The 22,154-nt window shown below is 37.4% G+C and overlaps 1 protein-coding gene across 2 annotated transcripts in view; it reads right to left on the bottom strand.

Annotated features, from left to right (window-relative positions):
* The window catches only part of GABPA (GA binding protein transcription factor alpha subunit), a 27,966-nt gene extending 5,857 nt beyond the window's left edge, over positions 1-22,109 (bottom strand). The window contains exons 1-9 of one of the 2 annotated variants that reach the window (XM_009282923.2): positions 20,608-22,109; positions 18,628-18,728; positions 16,858-17,002; positions 15,878-15,962; positions 10,410-10,655; positions 5,785-5,979; positions 4,720-4,776; positions 3,531-3,671; positions 2,062-2,254 (exon numbers count right to left, since the gene is read on the bottom strand). In XM_009282923.2, the coding sequence (XP_009281198.1) occupies positions 2,062-2,254; positions 3,531-3,671; positions 4,720-4,776; positions 5,785-5,979; positions 10,410-10,655; positions 15,878-15,962; positions 16,858-17,002; positions 18,628-18,704 (1,139 nt within the window). In that variant the 5' untranslated portion in view covers positions 18,705-18,728; positions 20,608-22,109. The remainder of the gene's footprint in view (positions 1-2,061; positions 2,255-3,530; positions 3,672-4,719; positions 4,777-5,784; positions 5,980-10,409; positions 10,656-15,877; positions 15,963-16,857; positions 17,003-18,627; positions 18,729-20,607) is intronic. The other variant, XM_009282924.2, reaches the window with a different exon arrangement.
* Between the last annotated feature and the right edge of the window lie 45 nt (positions 22,110-22,154).

Below are 22,154 nucleotides of genomic sequence, written 5' to 3'. Positions count from 1 at the left end.
CCAGAAAGTTTTCACATATACCTTCAGTACACAAACACACAGATTCACAAAAACAGGTTGGAAATATGGGAATGATATTGCAACAATACAGGCTGGGGAGCAGCTCTACTGGAAAGGCCCTGCTTTGGGCAGGAGGTTGGACCAGAGACCTCCTGAGGCCCTTCCCACCCAAGGGATTCTGTGATCCTACGAAAAAAGTAACATTCTAATTTAATATATAAATAATGCAAGAACAGCCATACAAGACCAGACTAAAGATCTATCTAGAACAGGATATAGACTCCAACAGACCAAAAGAGGACACCTAAGGAAAAGCATGATCGTAGCGTAAGCATGTATCGATGCTCTTCCTTGCTTTCAATGATCTGGGGCTCAGAAACTTCTAGAAGTTGCATCTTTCCATACCTAATATCCTTCAAAATATGTCTTTTTCATTAATTTGTCCACTTGCCTCTCAAACTCATAAAATAATTCTGGCATCCACAATACTGTGCCTAAAGAAGTTACAGGACAAACGAAAGGGTATAGTTAAGCTGTGTATCTGGTGCCTGCCAGTTTCTTTTTTATGAAGATCTCTCTCACGTAAATGAGATACCGAGCAGTCATTCTTTATTGACTCTAAGCCATTCATGGTCTTCTAGACTTCGGTCTCCCCCAGTGAAAGTACTCATTCAGCTTTATGCATATTGATGTTATTTAAATCCTCCCTAAAAGACTAAAGAAAGCCAGAATATGGTAACTTTACCATCATTTCTCATAGAGGTATTTTTAAATAGAAGTTGATTTTTTTTTTTTTAAACAATGCTAGTTTATTGACTCTAAGCCATTCATGGTCTTCTAGACTTCGGTCTCCCCCAGTGAAAGTACTCATTCAGCTTTATGCATATTGATGTTATTTAAATCCTCCCTAAAAGACTAAAGAAAGCCAGAATATGGTAACTTTACCATCATTTCTCATAGAGGTATTTTTAAATAGAAGTTGATTTTTTTTTTTTTAAACAATGCTAGATGAGTTTACTTCCTTAAAAAAAAAAAAATGTAGCCAGAAGTGGAAATGCTGAAAAGTAAATCTTAGATCTCAGACTTCAACCAATATGCAACTTCACTCATATGAAAAGAGTTCATAAAACTGCTCAAATAATTTGCAGGATTAGGCAATAAATACCTTTCTTGAAAACTAATCAAAAGAAATAGATTTAACCATATCAGAATAAGAAATTAGAAGTTCAATCTTAATGATAGGCCAAAACAATCAGGGAGAAAAAGTCTAAAATTCAGGTACTTGCGTTCTTCTCCCTCCTCAAGCACATCACCTACAGTGATACAATAACACAAGTCCCTTTTACCAATGTCAAACTACAAAATCACAATGGAATGAAGACAGCCTGAAACGCTTCCGTTTCTTCAGATGATAAAAGTTCACTATGTTGGAGTCACAACAACTGTTGAAACTTACCTGTCAACTGTATTTTTCAATTTAACATCCCTACCATGAGAACAGTGGAATGGATCAATGAATATTTGAGCTTAGAAAAAGTTTTGTAACATACACAAAAAATTGTTACATACAGAAAACTACTAACTATTACGTAACTACAGGAAAATATCCGCTTCATTCCGTAACAAGAGCAAGAGGAACACAAACAAGTAAACTGTAAAATACAAAAATACGTCAATAATTCAGAGTATTCACATATTTCTGTATCTTTCACCAATAATCAATACTGTTTGGCACACTACTGAAAGCATAAATGCTGAAGATACGTCAAAAAAATATATTTCCAAAAGTGAGCTACCCAAATTAACTATCATGTCAGTGTTCAATAATCTTGAAAAAAGAAAATATATTTTCAAGAAGTTATTGTACTAGCGTCTTTGAAAAGAAAAAAACAAATACCTTGCCCCTAAGACTAGTACAATCTGATGGGCAGGAGTAGCTTCAGAGGATCTGTTTATGCCTTTACTAAAAAAGCCGCACGTCTTGCATTATGATAGTTAAAAATAAAGTAGCCAAGCGGAAGGAAATCACTTCATACCTGATCAGTTCCTAAAGTTTCTTACCTCAAAGCCCGACTAAGCTTCTCATAGTTCATCGTGGGTTTGTTTTTGCGCTGTCCCCATTTTTGCGCAACCAGTTCAGGCTGATTCAGTTTAAACTCTCCTTCATCACCAACCCAAGAAATACAGTCCCGAGCATCTTTGTCTGTGAGAAGTTCTAACAAAAACTGCCACAACTGGATCTGGCCATTGTTTCCTGTTGAAATAGGAATAACAAGATCCATTTCAATTAGTCTTTTTTATGTTCCGCTCATAGCTGAAAATTTTCAGCCAACATATTAAAGCAGACCAACATAGAATATATGATGGAAGGAAAACTTGCACTTAATCAATTTCTTGTAATTGTTCTTTTATAAACATTTTCCTGCAAAGTCATCAGTATTAATCCATTAAAAAAGAAACTAATGAATAAAGGAAAAAAAAAAAAAAAAAATATCAAGATTTCTCATAAATCTGTTCCTAGAACTTAAGAAAAAAAAATTATAGGACACTACACATAGTCATTTAGACACGTATCTATCCCTAAAATAGAACAGTTTTACCAAGAGCTGCTTATTCCTCTTCAGGCACATACACATATATACATATATACATAATAGAAGTTGCATTTTTTAAAAAATAGTTTAGTCTCCAATTTTCAACATGAAATATTAGAAATACGAATAAAACCCCCAAACTTCACCTTACGTCAGTATAACATCTTTCATGTCCAATCATTAAGATTTCTTTTTAACTCAAGTATCTGCAGTTAAATTCCTGAATTCTCAATGAGATACAGACGGAAGACCTAATGTCTAAAGGGAGAAACACAGAGTATTCCCCACTGATGTCAGCCGATAAAATCTTGGCCTAAGAACACTGAATGACATCATAATAGACTTTTATGGAGAGTTTAAAGGAAATAAAAACTCAAGGGAAAGGAGAGGAAAGGATTTAACAGAAAAATTCACAACAGTGGAGAGAGACAAAGCAAAAAAGACAGCAAGAAAAAATAAGGTAAAGAAATTACAATGTTATTAATAATTGAAGAGTATGTATGAATAAGGGGGAGAGGGGAGGAGGAGGGGAACAAGTAGGGCAAGTAGTAGCTAGGCTAGGATTCTACAACATACAATTTATTTTCTCCCCTTTCTGCAAAGGGAAAGCGGAAAGAAGTTAAAAGCTTGAATAAATGCTATGCAGTGGTTTGAGAGGACAGACTGTTAAGTGATAGGAAGAGAAACAATTTTATGCATTTTATTTACCGCAGGACTCAAAAGCTGCAGCACCACATTAACACAGTGCCTGTGTGAGCTAACCAACCTGCCAGGTCTGCATGTGCTTGTGATATACTTTGTAGCTAAGGTCCCCTTCATACCACGTAGACTTCTACAAACCTCACATTCAGAGTGACAGAGATGTGTTCTACAAAACTGTAATTCAAATTAATGAGTGTTTACTGCGTTTGCATTTAAAAATAATGGAGACAATACCTGTTCTGTTCCCAGGGGAACTTCTATCTTCCCCAGAGATCCTTGGAGCTCTCTGTACTTTAGCTGCCTTTGCACTGCTGTTTATTACTTTAATGGTGGTTGGGGTAGCAGGCTGTACAGATGCTGGAATAATCTGCACAGCTGTAAAGCAGAGAACATTGCAGAACATCAATTATAAACTGCTGGCACAGAAATAGGCATATATTATTTATTACCTGTATTATCGTAACATCTAGGAGCTAGTTTTTTCCTTTGCTAAAAAGACACACTGTGTAAGTCACAATGCTAAGAATAATTTAAAGACTTTTTACCACTTACAGTGGAAATTGTGGTTTTAGACTCGTAGCAGAGATGCCACATTACAGATGAAACATCAGCTTTAGTTTACTATCATGTGTATTACATGTTTCCATAAAAAAAAACAAACCTCGTGCCTTTGTTTTCATCTTTATGCTCTTCCCATACGATCTACCCTAATGCACTTTTCTCTATCGTCACTGTACAACCCTCCATACGTGCTATACAAACAGCAATTAAATACCCTTCTATTGCTATGGCGTAAGAGGATGCAAAAGCCCCACTCGAGGTGGCTTTAACTAGACACAAACCCAGAATGTAATACACAGTCTATCTATTTAACATATAAGCTGCTTACAAGTCTTGTGAAAATTGATTCATTTTAATAATTGATGACACCGCTTCAGCTGGAAGAATGAGTTTCAAATAACTGGAAAGTTACTTTAATGTATTTTTTCTAGTACTGTTTTCTAAGCAAGTCCTCTCTTCCACACTCCCTTTCAGTTTTTGGAAACATTTTCTTTTGAAATCGTAACATTTCAAGATATCTATTCATTAATGCAATGTATAACCTAAAAAACCAGAACAACTCAAGACCTCAAATGTGTACCCTAGACAGCTTATTTCAAGAGAGTGGAAAACCTACCATCCAAAATTAAAGTTAGAAACTTTCATAGTTCAGGTCACACACCACCTTTCAGCCAATAACAAAATATCGAGAAACCCAACGTTTTGCTTTGAAGTTTAAAATATGCCCTCCTCCCCTCACCAAGGAAAACTACTCTCTCGAGTGATTTTCTAAATGTTGTACTATTACAGCGCTGAACCAAAGTACAGTGCTAAACCTGCAAACAGTTAACTGTGTGAATTAACTGCTGGCAGAAGTACTTACGCTGATCAATAGTAACAGTTGCTATTTCTCCAGAGTGTTCTTGGCTAGCCAACACATCTGCAAATTAGGAGAGAAAAAAAAAAAAGTAACTTTTTATTTAACCCACAAATTTCAAGTCACCCGAAGATCAAAAACTTTCATATGTCATAGAGGAAAAAAGTCAAAATTTGGTATCAGTTTGCAAGAGACATGCATAGCTCATGGTCTTATGAGAAGAGACATTTAACATCTGTCATTCAATTTTTAGAAATAAGGATGTACATGGTGAATTTCAAGGTATATCTTATGCATTCTCCGTCCCCTAAAGCCTTTAGCTATATCATGTAAATGAAGATGGAAACAGTTTTTACTCTGCCAATTTACATCCAAGCATGGTAAATCTGAAATGCACATATACCTTATTGTATTATGCACATACAATGCATCACTTATCGGTTGTGTTGTGTACAATCTAAGGATTTCATTGCCTATGCTTAATAATCTTCACTTCTATATGACACAGATGTACATTAAATAACTCACAATCAATATTTAATTACAAAACTGTCAAATTGCCAATTTACATCCAAGCATGGTAAATCTGAAATGCACATATACCTTATTGTATTATGCACATACAATGCATCACTTATCGGTTGTGTTGTGTACAATCTAAGGATTTCATTGCCTATGCTTAATAATCTTCACTTCTATATGACACAGATGTACATTAAATAACTCACAATCAATATTTAATTACAAAACTGTCAAATTCAGGAGATGCACAAACTAAAAGTATTTATTAAAACAAAGGAGGAATCATCAGTCACTACTTCCTCCCTATTAGTTATAAAGTTTGATGAAAGACGGGCAAACAGTGTTTAGTATGCCGACGTGTTTCACAATAGCAGACATTCTCACTAATACCTCCTATTATCTTGTACTGATGCCCTCATTTTTACTGCCAATAAAAAAAAAAACACCCCCCAAAATTTTTTTTTTTTTAAAAAAAAAAAAAAAAAAAAAAAAAAGAGAGAAGGGGGGACGGGGAATAAGTAAAATCAGTTACAGAAAAATCTCCCATACACTTTCGAAGAAGCTCCAAATGGCTCCAGAGGATTTCTCCCCGTGGGACGCGCTGGAAGAAGTCTTCTTGACTGAGGCTGCAGAGCTCCCGCCCGGGAATGCTGAGCGCATTGAGGTCAATGTCAGTCATGCTGAACTCCTTCATCACCCACACCACCCAGTGGAGCACCTGGTCTGTCGACCACTGCACTGGGTCTGGGAAAAGAGAGACAGAACTGCATGTCACCCCATCATATACTGCAAGGTTCCTCCACACTTGAGGTTACAGAGCTAGTCCTTGCTGTAACTGACAAGAAGAATGAAATACAAGTGGCTACTGATCCACAGCATTCAAACAAGCATAACCCAGAGTTCATTTTTTTGTATGACCTTTTCTCAAGGCCTTTTAAAAAACTTTATTTAGGGGGTTCTTGTTATCTATACATTTATTTTTTAAAAAGGGCCTGCTTCTAGGCCAGTCAGTGCTGCTATTCAGTTAAAGTCCAATGATGGCATGTTTTCAATTATATAATAACTTCCATAAAAGAAAATACACAACATCATGAAGTGTAGTTACCATGACCAAATCTGACCGGATGGAAAGTTGACTCCTCTTAAAATGCCGATGGAGTGGTGTTGCTTGGTGGGGAGAGGGAAAGGGCAAAAAAGGGATTTTCTTTAGCAAAAGCTTTTACGTCAGAACTACGCCTGACATTTCTCAAACACAGAAAATAATTATTTTTCTTTTTCCATAGGTCTTTAGTTTCAAAAAAGAGTAGTGTCTCTCACACCAGGATGCTCTTCCTCAAATATGTTGATCAGCATGTGATTATGATGAAATATTACATTCTAAACTCATTCACATTAACCCAGGTTCTAAACTATTTAAAATCACCATCGTGCTGGGATGGAGTTAATTTTCTTTATAGCAGCCCATATGGTCCCATGTTTTAGGTTGGTGACCAAAACAGTGTTGGTAACACACTGATGTTTTAGCTACTGTTAAGCAGTGCTTGCACAGAGTCAAGGTGTGACTGACTAAAGCCCTAGGGGTGGAACGTGACTCCCCTACAATGGAATAAGGCTCAGAGGAGATGGGCAAGGGTGAAGTGCCCATGCAGCTCAGAGAATAATGCAAAGAAGCTGACTTTATCTCAACAGAAAGGAGGTGGAGGGTGGCCTTTGTTTTAGATAAACAGCTATCAACAGCTGAGTGGATCAGCTGGTGGTGTAAACGTTTCCCTGAGTCAGCCAGACCAGCGTGGGGGGAGTGAATACATTGCTCAGCCCAACGTAGAGTACACAAACTAGACAACTAGCAAAAGAATTTCGAAGAGAGCAACGGGCTTGGGCTGGTTTCAACCCGCGCATTCCTTCCCGGCAACTGGGGACACCCAACATCGTGATGGTGAGCGTATTATATAGAGACCGGTAATGGGAATCACGTTGGTATTGTGATTGAACAGTGTATTGCAATTACCGCATTTTTCTAAGTGTAACTTACCTTTGTATTGTGTTTTTAGTATAATTTGTATCACTCTGCTAAATCATAAATCCCATGTAACATCAACCATCTTCAAGTAAATTTGATATCAAACATTATACCCTCCACCTGGTCAGAGAGTATTGGACTCTGACACAAGGCCTTCTCTGTTTCTCACTCGGCCACCCCAGCGAGTAGGCTGGGGGTGCACAAGAAACTGGGAGGGGACACAGCCAGGAAGCTTATTAAATTGCTTTTATCTTGATCCATGATTTTATTTTTTTTTTTAAGCTCGCTTTGGCCCTTTTGATTCTTTCCCCCATGCCTCTGGAGGGGAAGTCATCAAGTGACTGGGTGGAGGCTCATCTGCCAGCTGGGGTCAACCCACCACACAGGTGGGCTGATAAACATGCACTAGATATATAGATAAAAATATAAAACAGTAAGTGTAATACACCACATCTAGAAAGACCACATTAAATAAACCATTAAACCAAGACTTGATACAATAGGACCCAATGCATGCCTGTACTTGAATCAAACAAGCCACAGCATCAAGTTTTGGGATGCCTGTTTGACATTTCAACAGAACACAACATGCACATCATTTAAATACTAGTGCCAAACACACAAAAGCATAGGCAACTCACACAGCAGAGGAACATACAGAAATGGTAATAAATAATCAACTCAAGATATGTGCCATACATGATTTGTTGACTCGAGACATTTTAACATAAAAAGCCTGTTGTTTCAAGTAGTATTAGTGTGAACAAGCTAGAAAGAGGATGGGTAAATCTAAGCATAATTTTCAAAACTTTGTTAACATTGTATGCAATATATTAAAAGATGTCAACGAGTACGAACTGGAAAGAGAAACTAAAGCAGGGATATTTACTTTCACTGTCTCAAGGGCAAAAAACAGGAGCAGAACAACTATGTATTTTTAAATTACAATACCCCAAACAGATGTCACCTTGATATGTTTTTATTTTAAGAATTAAAGAAAGCAAAGCTTTCTAAGCCTGTAAACATTATCTAGAAGCCACAAATTCCATTTTGCTTAATAAAGGACAGTAACATTGCATTATTTTTCACCGATGCTACCTAAAACCATGCAATGTAATCCTGTGGGAAAAGCCACACCAAAAGGGTTTTGGTCTTCAAAACATTATCAGCAGTGAATTTTCATCAAAAAGCTGGTAATTTGTTCTCATTGACAGAACATAATCTGCAAGGTAACATGAATATTACTTTCTCCAACCAGTTCCATGGTTTCCAAGCTTTCTGCTGCTCCCTTTTCTGACCTTATTTCTCATACCAATTAATATTTTCTTTCTTCCTAGGGACCTTTGCAATGGTACCAAATTTTTGGATTTTATTAGCAGAAATACCTTTAACAGCTAAGAATTTGTAATCTCTAGTAAAACCCACCAAAACATAACACAAAGGGAAAGCCACAAATTAGCTAAAAGCTAATTTTCCATTTGCAGCAAAACAGAGAAGCTTGTAAGAATGAAGATACTGAACCACTACCTTTCTGGATGATGATTATTTACTGACCGGACTTGACTTTTAATATCAACATACCCTGTCTTTTGAAAAGATTCAAGGAATAATTTCAGAGAACTTCACAGAATCAAGCCTCACAACTCTGTGAAGGAAACTGGACTCTTTTTCTATTTTTTAAGATGTATATTTATAAATGTTGGGGGGGAGCAGGGGGAAAGATGTTTTTTTTGGGGACTACATAAGAACCTTAAGAACACTCTTTATTCTCAGAAATTTCCGACCATACCATGATGTAGGACTTAGCAGTGCCTTATTTTGACCCAAGCCCCTGCAACGTCATCTCAGATAACATTTAAAATCTTACTCTTTCTAGGAAGGTAGTTTAGCACATTTTTCTGATATCAAGCAAACGCTATTATTCTTAATACAGAGATCTCTGCCATAATGAACCAAAACGATTTTCCTGGAAAATCTGCACTCCCATGACACAAAAGACATTAAACTTTTAAAGTCATAGTTGTGGGTTATAGGGTTTTCTTAAAGCACCAACATTATTAAAGTTTATTAACATTATTCAATGTAACAACAACATGGTTTTAAGTAATTTTCTTCTTGTATTAACGGTAGAGCATGCTGAAAAATATCAGTCTGCTCCTGATAACACCTCACTTTTTTTTGCAAATATTCTGCGTCAAATCCCTAATTATCAACAGACATAGCATGATGAAAACTGTTTTGGAAGTGTTTGCCAATGAGAACAACAAAAAGGCATGAAAAAGCCATTGCTTTAGTTATCAAAAATACGTTCAAAATATTGGCAAGCTACACGTCCTGCAAAGACCTGTGACTTCACTGGAATTCTTAAACACTTCCAAATATCCCACTTGCCAAATATATTCCAGTTTTGCAGGTCTGCTTAGATACTACAGCTTCATGTGCTGAATATGCCTTGACAGTACATTTCTGCCAAGTCATAACAAGCAACTCAGCTGGATAATCTCCTGAACGTGATGTAGGTCTAAAACCCACAGTTTCAGTTCAATCTTAAGCAGGCATTCAGAGATGCTTCTTCTAAGCTAACATTAAATTAGCAGCCTGCTAAGTAACAACATTAATTCAAAAGAGATGTATTCTACCAGAATACTTATATTCAGTTCTGAATCATCTTTTTCCGGCATGTTGAAGTCAAGTATGGCTTTCCATGCAAAATCTGATTTTACACCATACTCAGCATTCTACAACCTACGAACAATTTGTTTCAGCATCTTTAAAGGCAACCCCCACCAAGTACTGAGTTGAGTTCAAATTCAGACACACATGAAAAAGAGCTTTATCACTAACACACACATTTTTAAGGAGGGGAGGAAGAAGGAAACTGCAATGACAAGAAGGTTATGGAGCAAAAAGCACTCTTTTAATAAAACTATTACAAGCATTGATTCTACTTCTCTTTAGCCTTCTCTTATGCAGATATTTGCATTGTACTTACCCATACCATAAGAAGCCTTCTCTGAGGTATTGGAGCACTTTAATTATATAACCAAAATTAATTATCATTTATGAAGAAACACCAGTCCCCCAAACGAACAACAGAACCCAGCCCCTACCTGAACACATGCGTGCACGCACACACAGAGTCATGTATTATTACCATAGGGTATTCCAAGGCGCTCCTGCTCCTTTCGGTAGCCTTCCAACGCTGCAGCCCATCGTGTCACTTGTTCAGAGGTTTCATCTGAAATTGTTGTAATATGTTTTGTTCCATCCAAGGTTATCACTTGAGCTTCCTCCACAAGGTGAGCTTCAGCCTCTGTGTGATGAGCATCTGGATCAATCACTACCTCCACAGTCTCCACAGGCTTCACAATTTCAAGGATGTTTAACTTGGGCTCTATCCCTAGGTACAGAAAAGAACAAACACAAAACTTAAAGACAGCAATGCAAATATGACAAAAACATTGTTTTAAAGCTTTCTGATTAATAGGTGTTAGCATACTTAGGAAAGAAGCATGACACAAAAGCATCATCAAATTTCTGCAAGTGTCCTAAACTAGAATGACATATTCTATTATACAGTATATACTTTAGTAAGGTGAATACAAAGCTGTCCCTCTTTCCTCCCCCAGTATTACAGCTTCCTGTTCTACTTAGGTGATCCATTTCACATATCTTGAACAGAATGTTCAGCATGTGGGCATAAAGAACAAGTATTTTGGTCTGTAAGAAATACACCGAACCAAAGGAAAAAAAAGCAAACCCCAAAAAACCAGAACAAGCATCCACCTCTTTCCCCCAACCAAGAGGCATTTCTTTCAGCCTTTACAATATTTCCCTGCTATCTCTGGGGTCTACACACAGGATTTAACATTTTCTTTCAGTGCCCTGCAAGAGGCAGTGTGTTCAACAGCAAGTTAAAAGAAAACTAGAAAATTCTTCATGTTTTAAGCTTCATCAGCTACTCATGTTTTGGTTTTATGTCTGTCATTTAAGATATTAGACCACGGAGTTAGAAGATATGTCTGTATCTATTCTGCAGCGATAAAGAACACATTCACTAATGCTACTAATGCTTTGTATCACCACCTTCTCTGTTGTCTTCTGAGAAGGTATTTTGTCCAACTGGTGCCTCACCAAATTTCTGACACTGTATAGAAGATTTTTCTTGTCATTATAATATGCTAAACAGAAAAAAATTCTTTCAATTTTTGTGACATATAATTTCCATTATATTAACAACTAACAACCACACTTCTTTAAGAGATTTAATCAAACCTATTTGCACATTTAAAAAAAAAAATCTGTAAAATCCCATTTTATTATGACTTGGAAAACCTTGACTAGGGTTAGGCAGTTGAAAGTAGGATTCACAGAACATCCCATGGCCAGAATATCTTAAGTATCTTGTGCCATAAGGAATTACTTTGAGTCCCTCCTGTCTAATCTACATTAAAGCTCAATGGGAGATGGTAGGTTCTGGAGGTGACCGTCTTAAAAGCTAAAACCACAATCCATTCACAGTTCATAAGGGAAAACAAATGTACCTGTAGTACAAGTAAGAACAAACCAAGTCTTTTTCAGACAAGTATTCCTCTAGACTTTAAAAGGAATTCAGCTTGAAAAAAATATTAGAAAGGGAACACTACAAAGACCGTAAGTACAACATGCAGCAATATGAAATTAAGGAAGTGAAAACAGATGTAGACAACCAGTAAGTGGTTGATTAGATGAAGCAAACATGAAGAAAAAGCAAACAAGTACCTTCCTTACAAGAGTAAGTGTTTTATCTAGGCCATCTAAGATTAACATGCGCAGCACAGGCTTGTTTTAAAGTCAGATAGAAATGGGTAAGGGAAAACAATAAGGGTTAAGATTTTATTTTTGATCTTCAAAAAAGAAAGTAAAGAAAAAAAGCTTCTAGAGAGGAACAGTTCACTATTGCTCAACAAAATTAATTCACTGTCTGTCAAATAACTACATGTCAAAAGAACTGTGAATCTACTGCTCTATCCATAATGCAAACATGGAGATCAAAGTGATGAGTCTCTGTAGAGGAACCAGTTTATAAGTAAAAATGTTGTGAAGTAACAGTCTGCCGCCTAACCTACTGCAACGTTAGATCAACGTTAATTCACTGGGTTTGTCTGCATCCCTTCTCACATCTCTCTGCATAAGAAAACAGATGTCCAGTCTTCCTTGGACAGCATGTAAGTTGTGGAACACAATGTGACAATGTCACACACCCCAGAAGCACAAACTGGTACAAAAAGTACAAAAAAATCAAGGACATTAGCTATCAAGGCATGTCCAGATCTTGCCAGTACAAGCCCCTTCACTGTTAATTGTCTGAAGCTAGAGAATATACTAGGGTTAAGACTGACCTGCAGGCAACCTGGGCTTTTTTTTTCCTTGAAATGTCTAGTATTAACCACAGCCAGAGACAGGACATTAGTCAAACTGCACCTTTAATCTAAATCAGTATGTTTCATTATACTTATGAATCATTCCTTTACACACTAAAAATAATAAAAGCCTAGTTATTGCAAAAAAACAGCTTAGAAACCATAGCCAAATGAGGAGTTACACACTTAAAACAGGACTCGGACTTCAGCTACCTAAATCCAAAGAACCTTTTGTGCTTAACCACCACTTAGTCCCAAAATCTGTGTGAGTATCTATAGTACAGCTACATACACATGCTCAGAAATTCTCAAAGCAGCTATACACTAACCTCTCATGTCAGTCAAGCATTTAAAAAGTAGGTGGAACAGCATCTGTTTGGGAAAATGTTAATCTTGCAGGTGTGCTTTGGGTATGCATAACAGACAGAACTGAGCTCAACACAAACAGCAGCTACAGACACTTTCATTCACAAACACGGCCTTGACTTGTTTAAGTTTGTGTATGCGGTACGTGAACAACTTGAATGGCAGGTTGACTGGACTACCTGTTGGTATACTTTGCAAACAACAAGAAACAGACAGCAAAACTACACTGTCCACCTCCATAATACAGGACTCTCTCCTCCCACTGCTCAAACCAACGACTGTCAGAGATCGCTGCTCTCATTCTAGCCCTTTCAATCTAGTATCTCTGTCTCCCACAGTTCATCTGAAAAAAGTGTGGCAAGTACTTCCATTCAAGCTCGCCTCTACTCTGTTGATTAAGGAAGTAGAAAAAGCAAGAAAAGATTCCTCAGGTGACAGACTGCCAGCCAGATCTTCCAATTTACAACCTGAAAAGTTTATCTTCCCTCCCTCCCTCCCCATTTCTTTTCTTTAAAAAAGAAAAAAAAAAATTAAGCAACTAAAGTTAGGGTCAGAATCCATTTTATCATATCTCAAGAAAAAAAACACTATCAACTGTAACAGCTTAAGGATGGCAAAATGTTAATCTGATATTATCTACAGTCAGACAGGCAGGAGAAAGCCTTGATCAGATATAACTTTTGTTTGGGTTTAAAAAAAAAAAAAAAAAAAAAAAGAACAAAATATTTGCTATGGAGGTCTTCAAAATTAAAGCTTTTTTCAAATTCTTTGACATACGATGCAATGCAGTTACTCAGATCTCCACAGACTTGCAAGAGGCTTAGTTCAGAGCAGTACAGAATGGGGCTGCACTCAAAATTGCTGTTCTCACAATGGCAGGAAAACCATATACATCTCCATTCTTCAAACCAGAAGAAAGGAGTTAAGGCAAGGTGGAGTGACAGAACGGTCTTTCTAGTAAAAAGAATAAATAGGACTGATATTTTATCTGCTGTAACTCATATTAAGATATCTTTGTATGAAATGCTATAAAACAACTACAATGGACTATATTTCAACCGGTTTTTATTCCTTTGAGTTTACAGATGGCTAATCAAAATTTGATAGAACACAAACTGACATAACAGCTTTTCTCTTAAGAAATAAGAGAGTCCAATCCATCACAGGGATTAGCATCACTGATTACTGCTAGCTGAATTCTATGTATTATACAAGTTAGGGAAAAATAAAAAATAAGTAAATAGAGAATCTTTCAATACCTCATCCATACAAGAAAAATATGCAGATGGCATAAGAAGCTATTTTTTCCCTCTGGCTCAAAGGGACACTGCAGTCAGAGTAACAAGTCCATTTCCCTGCTAGTGATCCAAATATCTTCCTTTTATTATTTATATCCATGCTGTTTGTTTTCTGATATTCTGTCCTGCCATATTTTACTTGCCTTCAACAGACAGATTTCTTACGAGTTGCTTAAGTGTCAAGTATCATGGCCTGAAAAACAACACTGAGGATCATTCCGAAGTTATACAAAGGTACTTAATACTCAGGTGTTTCTTTTAAGGAGAGAGAGAGAGAGAGAAGGGCGCGGGGGAAGCTCCTTGTGCTATATGGTCACGCACCTCAGTTTTACATTAAAGACGGAAAAAAAACCCACAGGAAGAAAATGGAAGATAATAGTGAAGGTATTTATCACATGCATCCTTTTGAAAATGGAAGTCTGAGCACTGCATACTACAAGTTACTGGGCATGAATTAAGAGCCGTTATTCTAGTTGCCTGAAGGATATTTCTACTCTATTTTTAAAACCAGAAAGGTAGTTGAATCCCCATTACATACGGACTGAACCTAGCACTAGTCACCTGACACTCAGCATTAAATGCAAATCGTCAGTCTTACTTAATACTGTCAATACAAAACAGAAAGGCTTTCTTCTCTCTAATCTACACTGAAGCCACAAGAAAACAAAACGTGCTCCCCAGATTTTGCTAATCTGCTTTGCTGACATAACTCAAAACAGATAATCAAAGATACCCTACTCCAGTAGGAACTTGTTGTCACTGTTTGTTTGAAAATATGGCAACCGTAGCTGTTCCCAGAGCCCAACATGAATGTTGTCTTCAGTGAGCGATCGCAGTCCTTCCACTCAAGACATATGGAGGGGGCAAAGGAGAAGAATAGGACAAAAAGCAAAACAATGAAGCTACTAATTCCTGAGGATTTACAAGGGGAAATCCTGTCATACCTGATACTACAAGCAAATAAAAACTATGCATCAACAAATCCCTACCCACCTGGTTAATGCTCCTCTGTCACAACCGTTTACTCTGACTTCTCATCCAAAAAAACCAGACAATAGATAGCGGTCCTAGCCTTTCATACCAATTTTCAGTTAGCTATATATACTCTCATAACCTAATCGTTCATGAAGCACACAAGCTAACTCACCTCACAAAGATGAAATTGTCACCTACTTAGACAAAAAATCTTTTGCCTGCTTAGATACTTGGTCTGGTATGAGTAACTACTCACCCTTAATGAAAGCCTCATACTGTAACTGTCACTATTTGACCCAGGTTTGTTTGGGTTTTGGTTTTGTTTTGCCTTTTTTTTTTTTAACTTAGAAATTGATATGAAGTTACTATAAAAAACATTTCAAATAGCATCAGTCCATGACATTTATTTTAATTACTACTACTTAAAACCACAGTACGTAATGAAAGAGACATTCTGAAGCTATGTGACCATTCAGCGATTTTCTCAATTTTACAGCTAGAAATAGTAGGGGATTAGGTTTCCTCATAAGCACTCCTACAATATTAATTTATCTGTACAACAGACAAACATAACTGCTTACCTTGCCTAGATATTACTTGCACACTGAGTTGCACTGTTCCATCTGTTTTTACTCCTTGATCAAAAAGGCTTCGATCTGGGTCCAGCTTGATAAAAGCAAAAAAATTAAAAATAGGTATTAATCTCACAGTTATAAGAAACTTATTCTCCTTTAAACTTTAGAAACACTTAGTGTCCGCAGCAAAGTTTCTGAAGAAGGGTGCAAATATTTTTAGTACTATGTAGACATAGTACATGACAGAAAGAATTTGATCGGAATTTGAAACTCGCCACTCTGTTCTGTTTAAGGTAGTTTCACTTACAGGGACATTTTTTAACCTAAAAAAAGCAATGCAATACCTGGAAGTACCTTCACTTTGTGAAAAGTATCTACAGTTCCTTTTCTCAGTTTTTAACACCTTCATAAAAATTCTTGTCTTTAAAGCAGTATTCTCCCTGTTGTTTCTGGAAAGCCACAGATGTCTGATTATAACTACAAATAAAACATGCAGCTAAACACAATGCGACACAGTTATACTGTCTAACGTGTGGTGATGCCTGTACAAATAGTGGTGGTGCTGGGGAATTTCTTGAGTAATGTTTTGCTACCTATGCACCTGAACAGTAGAAAAACCTCTCTGTATTCAGATTCAAAACAAGATTAGACACACGGAAGTTCAGGCAGCAACAAATGATGTGGGCTACCTCAAGAGAAGATAGTATTGTCGTTGCCCTCATTCTTCTTCACTTGCAAGGTGGTAATTTGTTGCTTTCTTACCCTCACCCCAGGAACCCCGAAAGTATTTTGATTTTATTCACACTGAATTAGTGTGTACATATTAAATGGTTTGATGATAATGAACCTGACATAAAATTAAACTCTTAATTGTAATTAATATACCAAATGAAGCATGAATTCCATGACCAATGGAAGAAAGGGACGAAGTATGTAAAAATGCTTCTCCATTAAGAGGTTAAATCTTTCATAGCCTTTCAATTTACCTGGATATCTTGCAGGCAAATTTCATGTGCATCCAAGGAACACTGCAGTCTGGGTTCCAGCAACTTCTTAAGATTTCCAATTGGTTCATTGATGTCAATAGCTTGACTCACAAATTCTGCTGTGGTGTAGGTTTGCTCAACAATGCTTAAATACCAAATTAATACAACAAATCATTACCTACATGTTAATACAGTAGGTATAGGAAAGCTTAAAGAAAGTTAGAAGTAAACTACATAAAAGGTAATCCGGACTCTGAAATGTTAATACCATGCAGAAAAACTCTTAGCTTGAGTAGTGAATGAATTACTAAATTTGGTCCCATTGATTTTACAGTTCTGTAACTCTTCTTTTACCCTGTTGGGGTTAAAAGGCTAGGTTAAATACCAAGACTATTTTCAGATCACCGTTTTCAAGAGATTAAGTCATGATTACTATATTATACATTATTAACTTGCATGTGGAGTAAACTAATTCTATTTGCCTTGCCTAGACTGGATGTAAAAGATATTCAAGTTCAAAAACAAACATGGAAACTTAACAGATAGGGAAAAAAAAGAAGTAAAAAACGTCCACTGTCATAGAGAGTACTTGTCCATGTCTTTTCACCAGTCAGCTTCACGCGTACAAGAGACAACCAGAATGAACTACTACAGCAACATGGAGCCTTGAAGGAAACATTAGTCATGTGTCATGGTTGTCCTGCACTAAAATGATGACAGTGTTGGCATAGGCACTCAGAAACATCAATGTTATGGACTCTTAATGTCTTAACAACGACCTTAGACAGTTGGTCTCTCTACATTTACACAGAAGGAAATCAGAAAGTATACAGACATAGTCAGTTTGTAAGTAGCAAAAATATGCAAGGAGCTCAGAATAAGAAGAAACGAGTAAGCGGTTTTGAATCAGTTCTCCAAAACAGGTTCTTAAAGAGCAGGTCACCTACCAGCCTCAGCTATTTCTATCCAACACATTAACTGCCTCTCTGTGCTTTCAAAAGCAGTTGTAAAAATTAGGAGGGAAGCATTAGGAAGAAAAAAAACAGGTTGAGGTAATTAAGTCAAAGGATATCAGACTTCAGTATCTAGGGTTTCAATGGCCCGAACAACAATATAGTCAATAGATACAGAACATCATTTCTGCTCTGTTAAAAACAAATGACCCTGTATAACAGTAAAGCAATGGACTGGAGAATCTGAAAGGTTCATCTCAATTACAGAAGGATACACTGAAGCTGAAAGGTTTGCAGCATGTACATGTAGACATATTCCTGCAGACATGAAAGTAGGGGAAGAGAACTACTAAGAACATAGCAAGAGATAAACAAAACCGTTTGGGATTTAAGCAATTAAGATTGAAGAACATGATAGCACTACACAGGTTTCCAATAGTGGCTACAGTTCCACTTCAAGAAAACCACCATTTAATTAGATAAAAACCAGAAAAACTGAAGAGAGCACAAGCAAAACTAAGAACTTCGTATCCAGCAAGAAAGTTGAAAAACTGTGGAAACAACCAACTGCAGGATTACGGAGATCATACTGAGCCAGTGACTTCTGCCAGTTTAAAGTTACTTCTTTTGCCTAGCTAGCAAACACTTGTACTTATTTCATAACCATGGCCATCTTTGAAGCATTACACAATACCCAATAATAAATCTGAATAACCAAACTTAGTGTGTGCAGTCACAAATCTGAAACCAATTAAAGAAAACAAATAAATAAATGAGTTGCAGCCTAAGGACCCCAAAAAGCAAAGACGGTACATACCTTTCTTCAGTGCATTCCTGTTTCTCAGTTCCATCAATTTCTATTTCTATCAGCTCCTCTGCCTCTCTCTTAGTCATGGCTAAAATGTCTTAAGAACAGAGCTATGAACAGAAAAGAATTTTTTTTTTTGTAAGTCGCAGACTAACAAAACTAGATAATGGGTTGCGTCCCATCAAATATTTTTTAAACCAAATACCAGGATAGCTTGTTAAAGACAAGAATTCACCTAAAAAATAAAGCCAAAAGCTAATACAGATTTCACAAATAGATTACAATACCTGTTCCTCAAACAAACGTTCTAGGGGCAATTCCAGGACTATAAATGGACATTAGCACAGAGCCCAAAGCCTGATTTTCTTGGAGGCATCCGAATTTACTGAATGTTTTTGTTATGGGCTGGCTACAGCTTTTAGTAGTTGGTTGCAAAGAACTTTGAAAATTCTTTGGAAGTTATGTGTATTTTGCCATCTAGATTCAGCTACATACTACCCTCCTAGCAAGGCTGAAAGATGCTGCTTATAAATTTAAGCAGCATTTTACATAAAATGCTGCAAAAGGAAGCTAGACAGAAGATCCATGATTTCCTCATAGATAAATAAACTCAACAATAAAGTGTTTATTGACCGTCCCATCTTTCCACCCATCCCTCTCATGGGCAATCACTTGATGATACATGCATAATGAATGCATCTTGTTAAGTCCCAAACTAATGCCATATGTTAGCAATTAAAAGGAAAGCTATTCTGTGACGATATTCTCATTGACACTGCAGATTTTCACACCCTGTAGAATACTGGAGTCTGTTGGAACGTTAAAGGGGAAAGAAAGAATTACAACTTTTGGTCTGTAAAGACATAGTTTGTATAATATTACCATGTTTCACTAACCATCCCATACATCTTAAGTATGAAATACATACAATAAAGAACTGGGCCAAATTATATTAACAGTTTACAATAAATAATGCCACCAACTCACAGGAAGAGGAGTAGGAAGTAGGAGTCCAGAGGAAAAAAAGTAACAGTAGAAAAAGCAAAACATGCTGCTATTTAAATATCCACAATAGAAGAGATTAGCAAGGTTTCAGTCCTGGAATCATTCTTTCCCAGGGACTACTCTATCCCAAACCCAACTGTTAGTAAGAGAATTTATTAAAGACAAGTTAATAAGGGAACTTACTATACTTTAAAACTTCCCAAAAGGAATAGCAACCAACTACGTTGTACAGTTGTTACAGAAAAGGTTTAAAGAAATTCAAACTACTCATCTTATTATCTCCTTGAAAAACTATTATGTAAAATCAGTTTTGAAGAAATCAAGTGCTGCATGTGGTATCAATCTGTAAGAAGCTACTAGGGCTAGACAGGAAGTAAACAGCACCTCATTAATATCTCACCGCTAGAAGCAAAACCAGAATCTGTTCTGCTCACAGATCTGGCTCTGTGAAAATCCCCTAACTGCCAGGGTAGGATCCACTGAACTGGAGTGGTAGCAGCCACTGAACAGAGTCCTGGGAGTCCCATTTCCATATCACTTAATCTTGTATATCATCTTCATGATAAATGGGGAAGAACGAAACACCACTTCTGAAGAATGCTGACAAGCTTAATTAAATATCTGAAAGAACTGACACCTGCATGATTACTGGTGATCTCGCTGACTGTTAAAAGATTTTTCGAAATTCAGGTTTGAGCAGAGTCCCTTACTGAAAACTCCCAAAGAAGCTAACTGGTACCATAAAAAAGGGGGGAAATTCTTTCCTGTATTAGCAATCAGATTAAAACCCCAAACCAAGAGGAATAAGTTACTTTTTTTTTTTTTTTTTTTTTTTTTTTTTGTTTTTACCGTTACGTCATTTTTTTTTTTTTTTTTTTTTTTTTCTTTTGTGAGTTTACCAGTAAGGTCACAAAAGGGGTTAGGCTAGGATTTCTTATTATTTATTTATTGAGAAAACTGTGCAGACCTGCTGAAAGAACTCACCATCTTGAATCATTTCTGGCAGAAAATATTCAATATTGGTAAACGCAAAGTGACGCACTGTGAGTAAATACTGTAACAGCGCAGTAACTGTATAGAATTAGGTAAGACAATTTAAAGTCCTTATTGATTGGACTCCAAATTGGCAGTTGGACTAGTCACTGTTCACTCACTCTTCAAAGGCGGTTTGCAGTTGCATCTCGCAGGCTCTACTACATTTCTGGTTACCCTGGGGAGGCAGGAGAGGGGAGCACAGGCACAGACAGCAGATACAGAAAGAGAAAGAAAGATGGTTCCATTGAGCACAGATGCAAGAAAGGGAGATGACGGGTGGAAAGAGGAAGAATAACATTATGAATACATGTAGAGTCATTAACAGTTCAGAGAAACCTGATGGGGAAAATTATTCACTCTTTCCTATGCTAGAATAGAGACTCCTGACGATATAAACATTTCACACGAAGTCTAGCAAAATTTGTTGCTACAGGACGATGCAGAGATTGAAAGAGTACATAGGTTCAGATGGGACTAAGCTTCCTGAGCCTTCCCTGAGGGCTACTGAGAAACAAGAAAACTCAAACAGCCTGGTTTGCTAGGAGGGTCAATGTGGTAGGAATACCACAACAGCAGCATTTATTTGGAGGAACATATAAAACTGTGCTTGATTTGTGGAAGTTACAGCCTTCTGTTTGTTTTGATTTTTCCTTCAACCTAAAAAGCCCTAAGACTTACGTGTTATCCAAGAAGGAATCTGACCATAATGCCCAACGCAGACCTCCACTAATGTAAGAGAAGGCACCCGTTAACAGAGCCTTTTTTTCCCTGCACAACGCCAGTACCTTTTACAGTTTGGCATTTGCAATCAGGGGAGAAAACCTATTGTTCTGTTAAGATCTATCTTTTCTTTTCCCTGGAACACAAGGAATTAAGCAAGTAACAAGCCCATCACGACAGAGGCACAAACTGTACTACTGTAATTGGCATTTGTTATCCTACCAAGCAATTGTGAAGCGGGGGCAACTACTGGAGCCCACATGCATTATCAAGTGACACTGAAGCCCAATCACTGGAGATATTTGTGCTCCCGAGATGCTCTGGTGGTTCAGCTGTTTGTGGGACATTTGGTACTACCCACCCCCCTTATCATTCGAATTGGTGAAGACCAACGCAAACAGACAACCTGTCCTTTACAGATCAGCTTTTGCAAGTTATCCGCCAGTTGGGATTTAAGACAAAGACAGCGGACCGCTAAACGGGGTGGAGTCATGCCAGATTTCAAGCGTTCTCCTTCCTTATCAACAGTCAGAAGTCAGAAAATAAATCCGAACCGGGAGAAGTGGTTGTGCAGCACGTACCTGGCCGAACACCAGGAAGCAAAGGAAGTAAGATGCCAAATACCCTCTTAGTTTTCACCCCAAACAAGTTTTTACAAGCGGGTTAAGTTTTTACGCCCCGGAGAGGACTCGCGGACCTCGGCCCGGGCTGCCTGACTCGCCCCCAGCCGCGACCGCGGGACCTGCTGCGGGAGGACCTCACCCTCCGCCCGCCCC

The sequence above is a fragment of the Aptenodytes forsteri genome, unplaced genomic scaffold (assembly GCF_000699145.1).
Source record: "Aptenodytes forsteri isolate BGI_AS27 unplaced genomic scaffold, ASM69914v1 Scaffold2, whole genome shotgun sequence".
Taxonomy (NCBI): domain Eukaryota; kingdom Metazoa; phylum Chordata; class Aves; order Sphenisciformes; family Spheniscidae; genus Aptenodytes; species Aptenodytes forsteri.
Note: the sequence above shows the minus strand (reverse complement) of the source record. Positions and strands in the feature narration are given on the sequence as shown.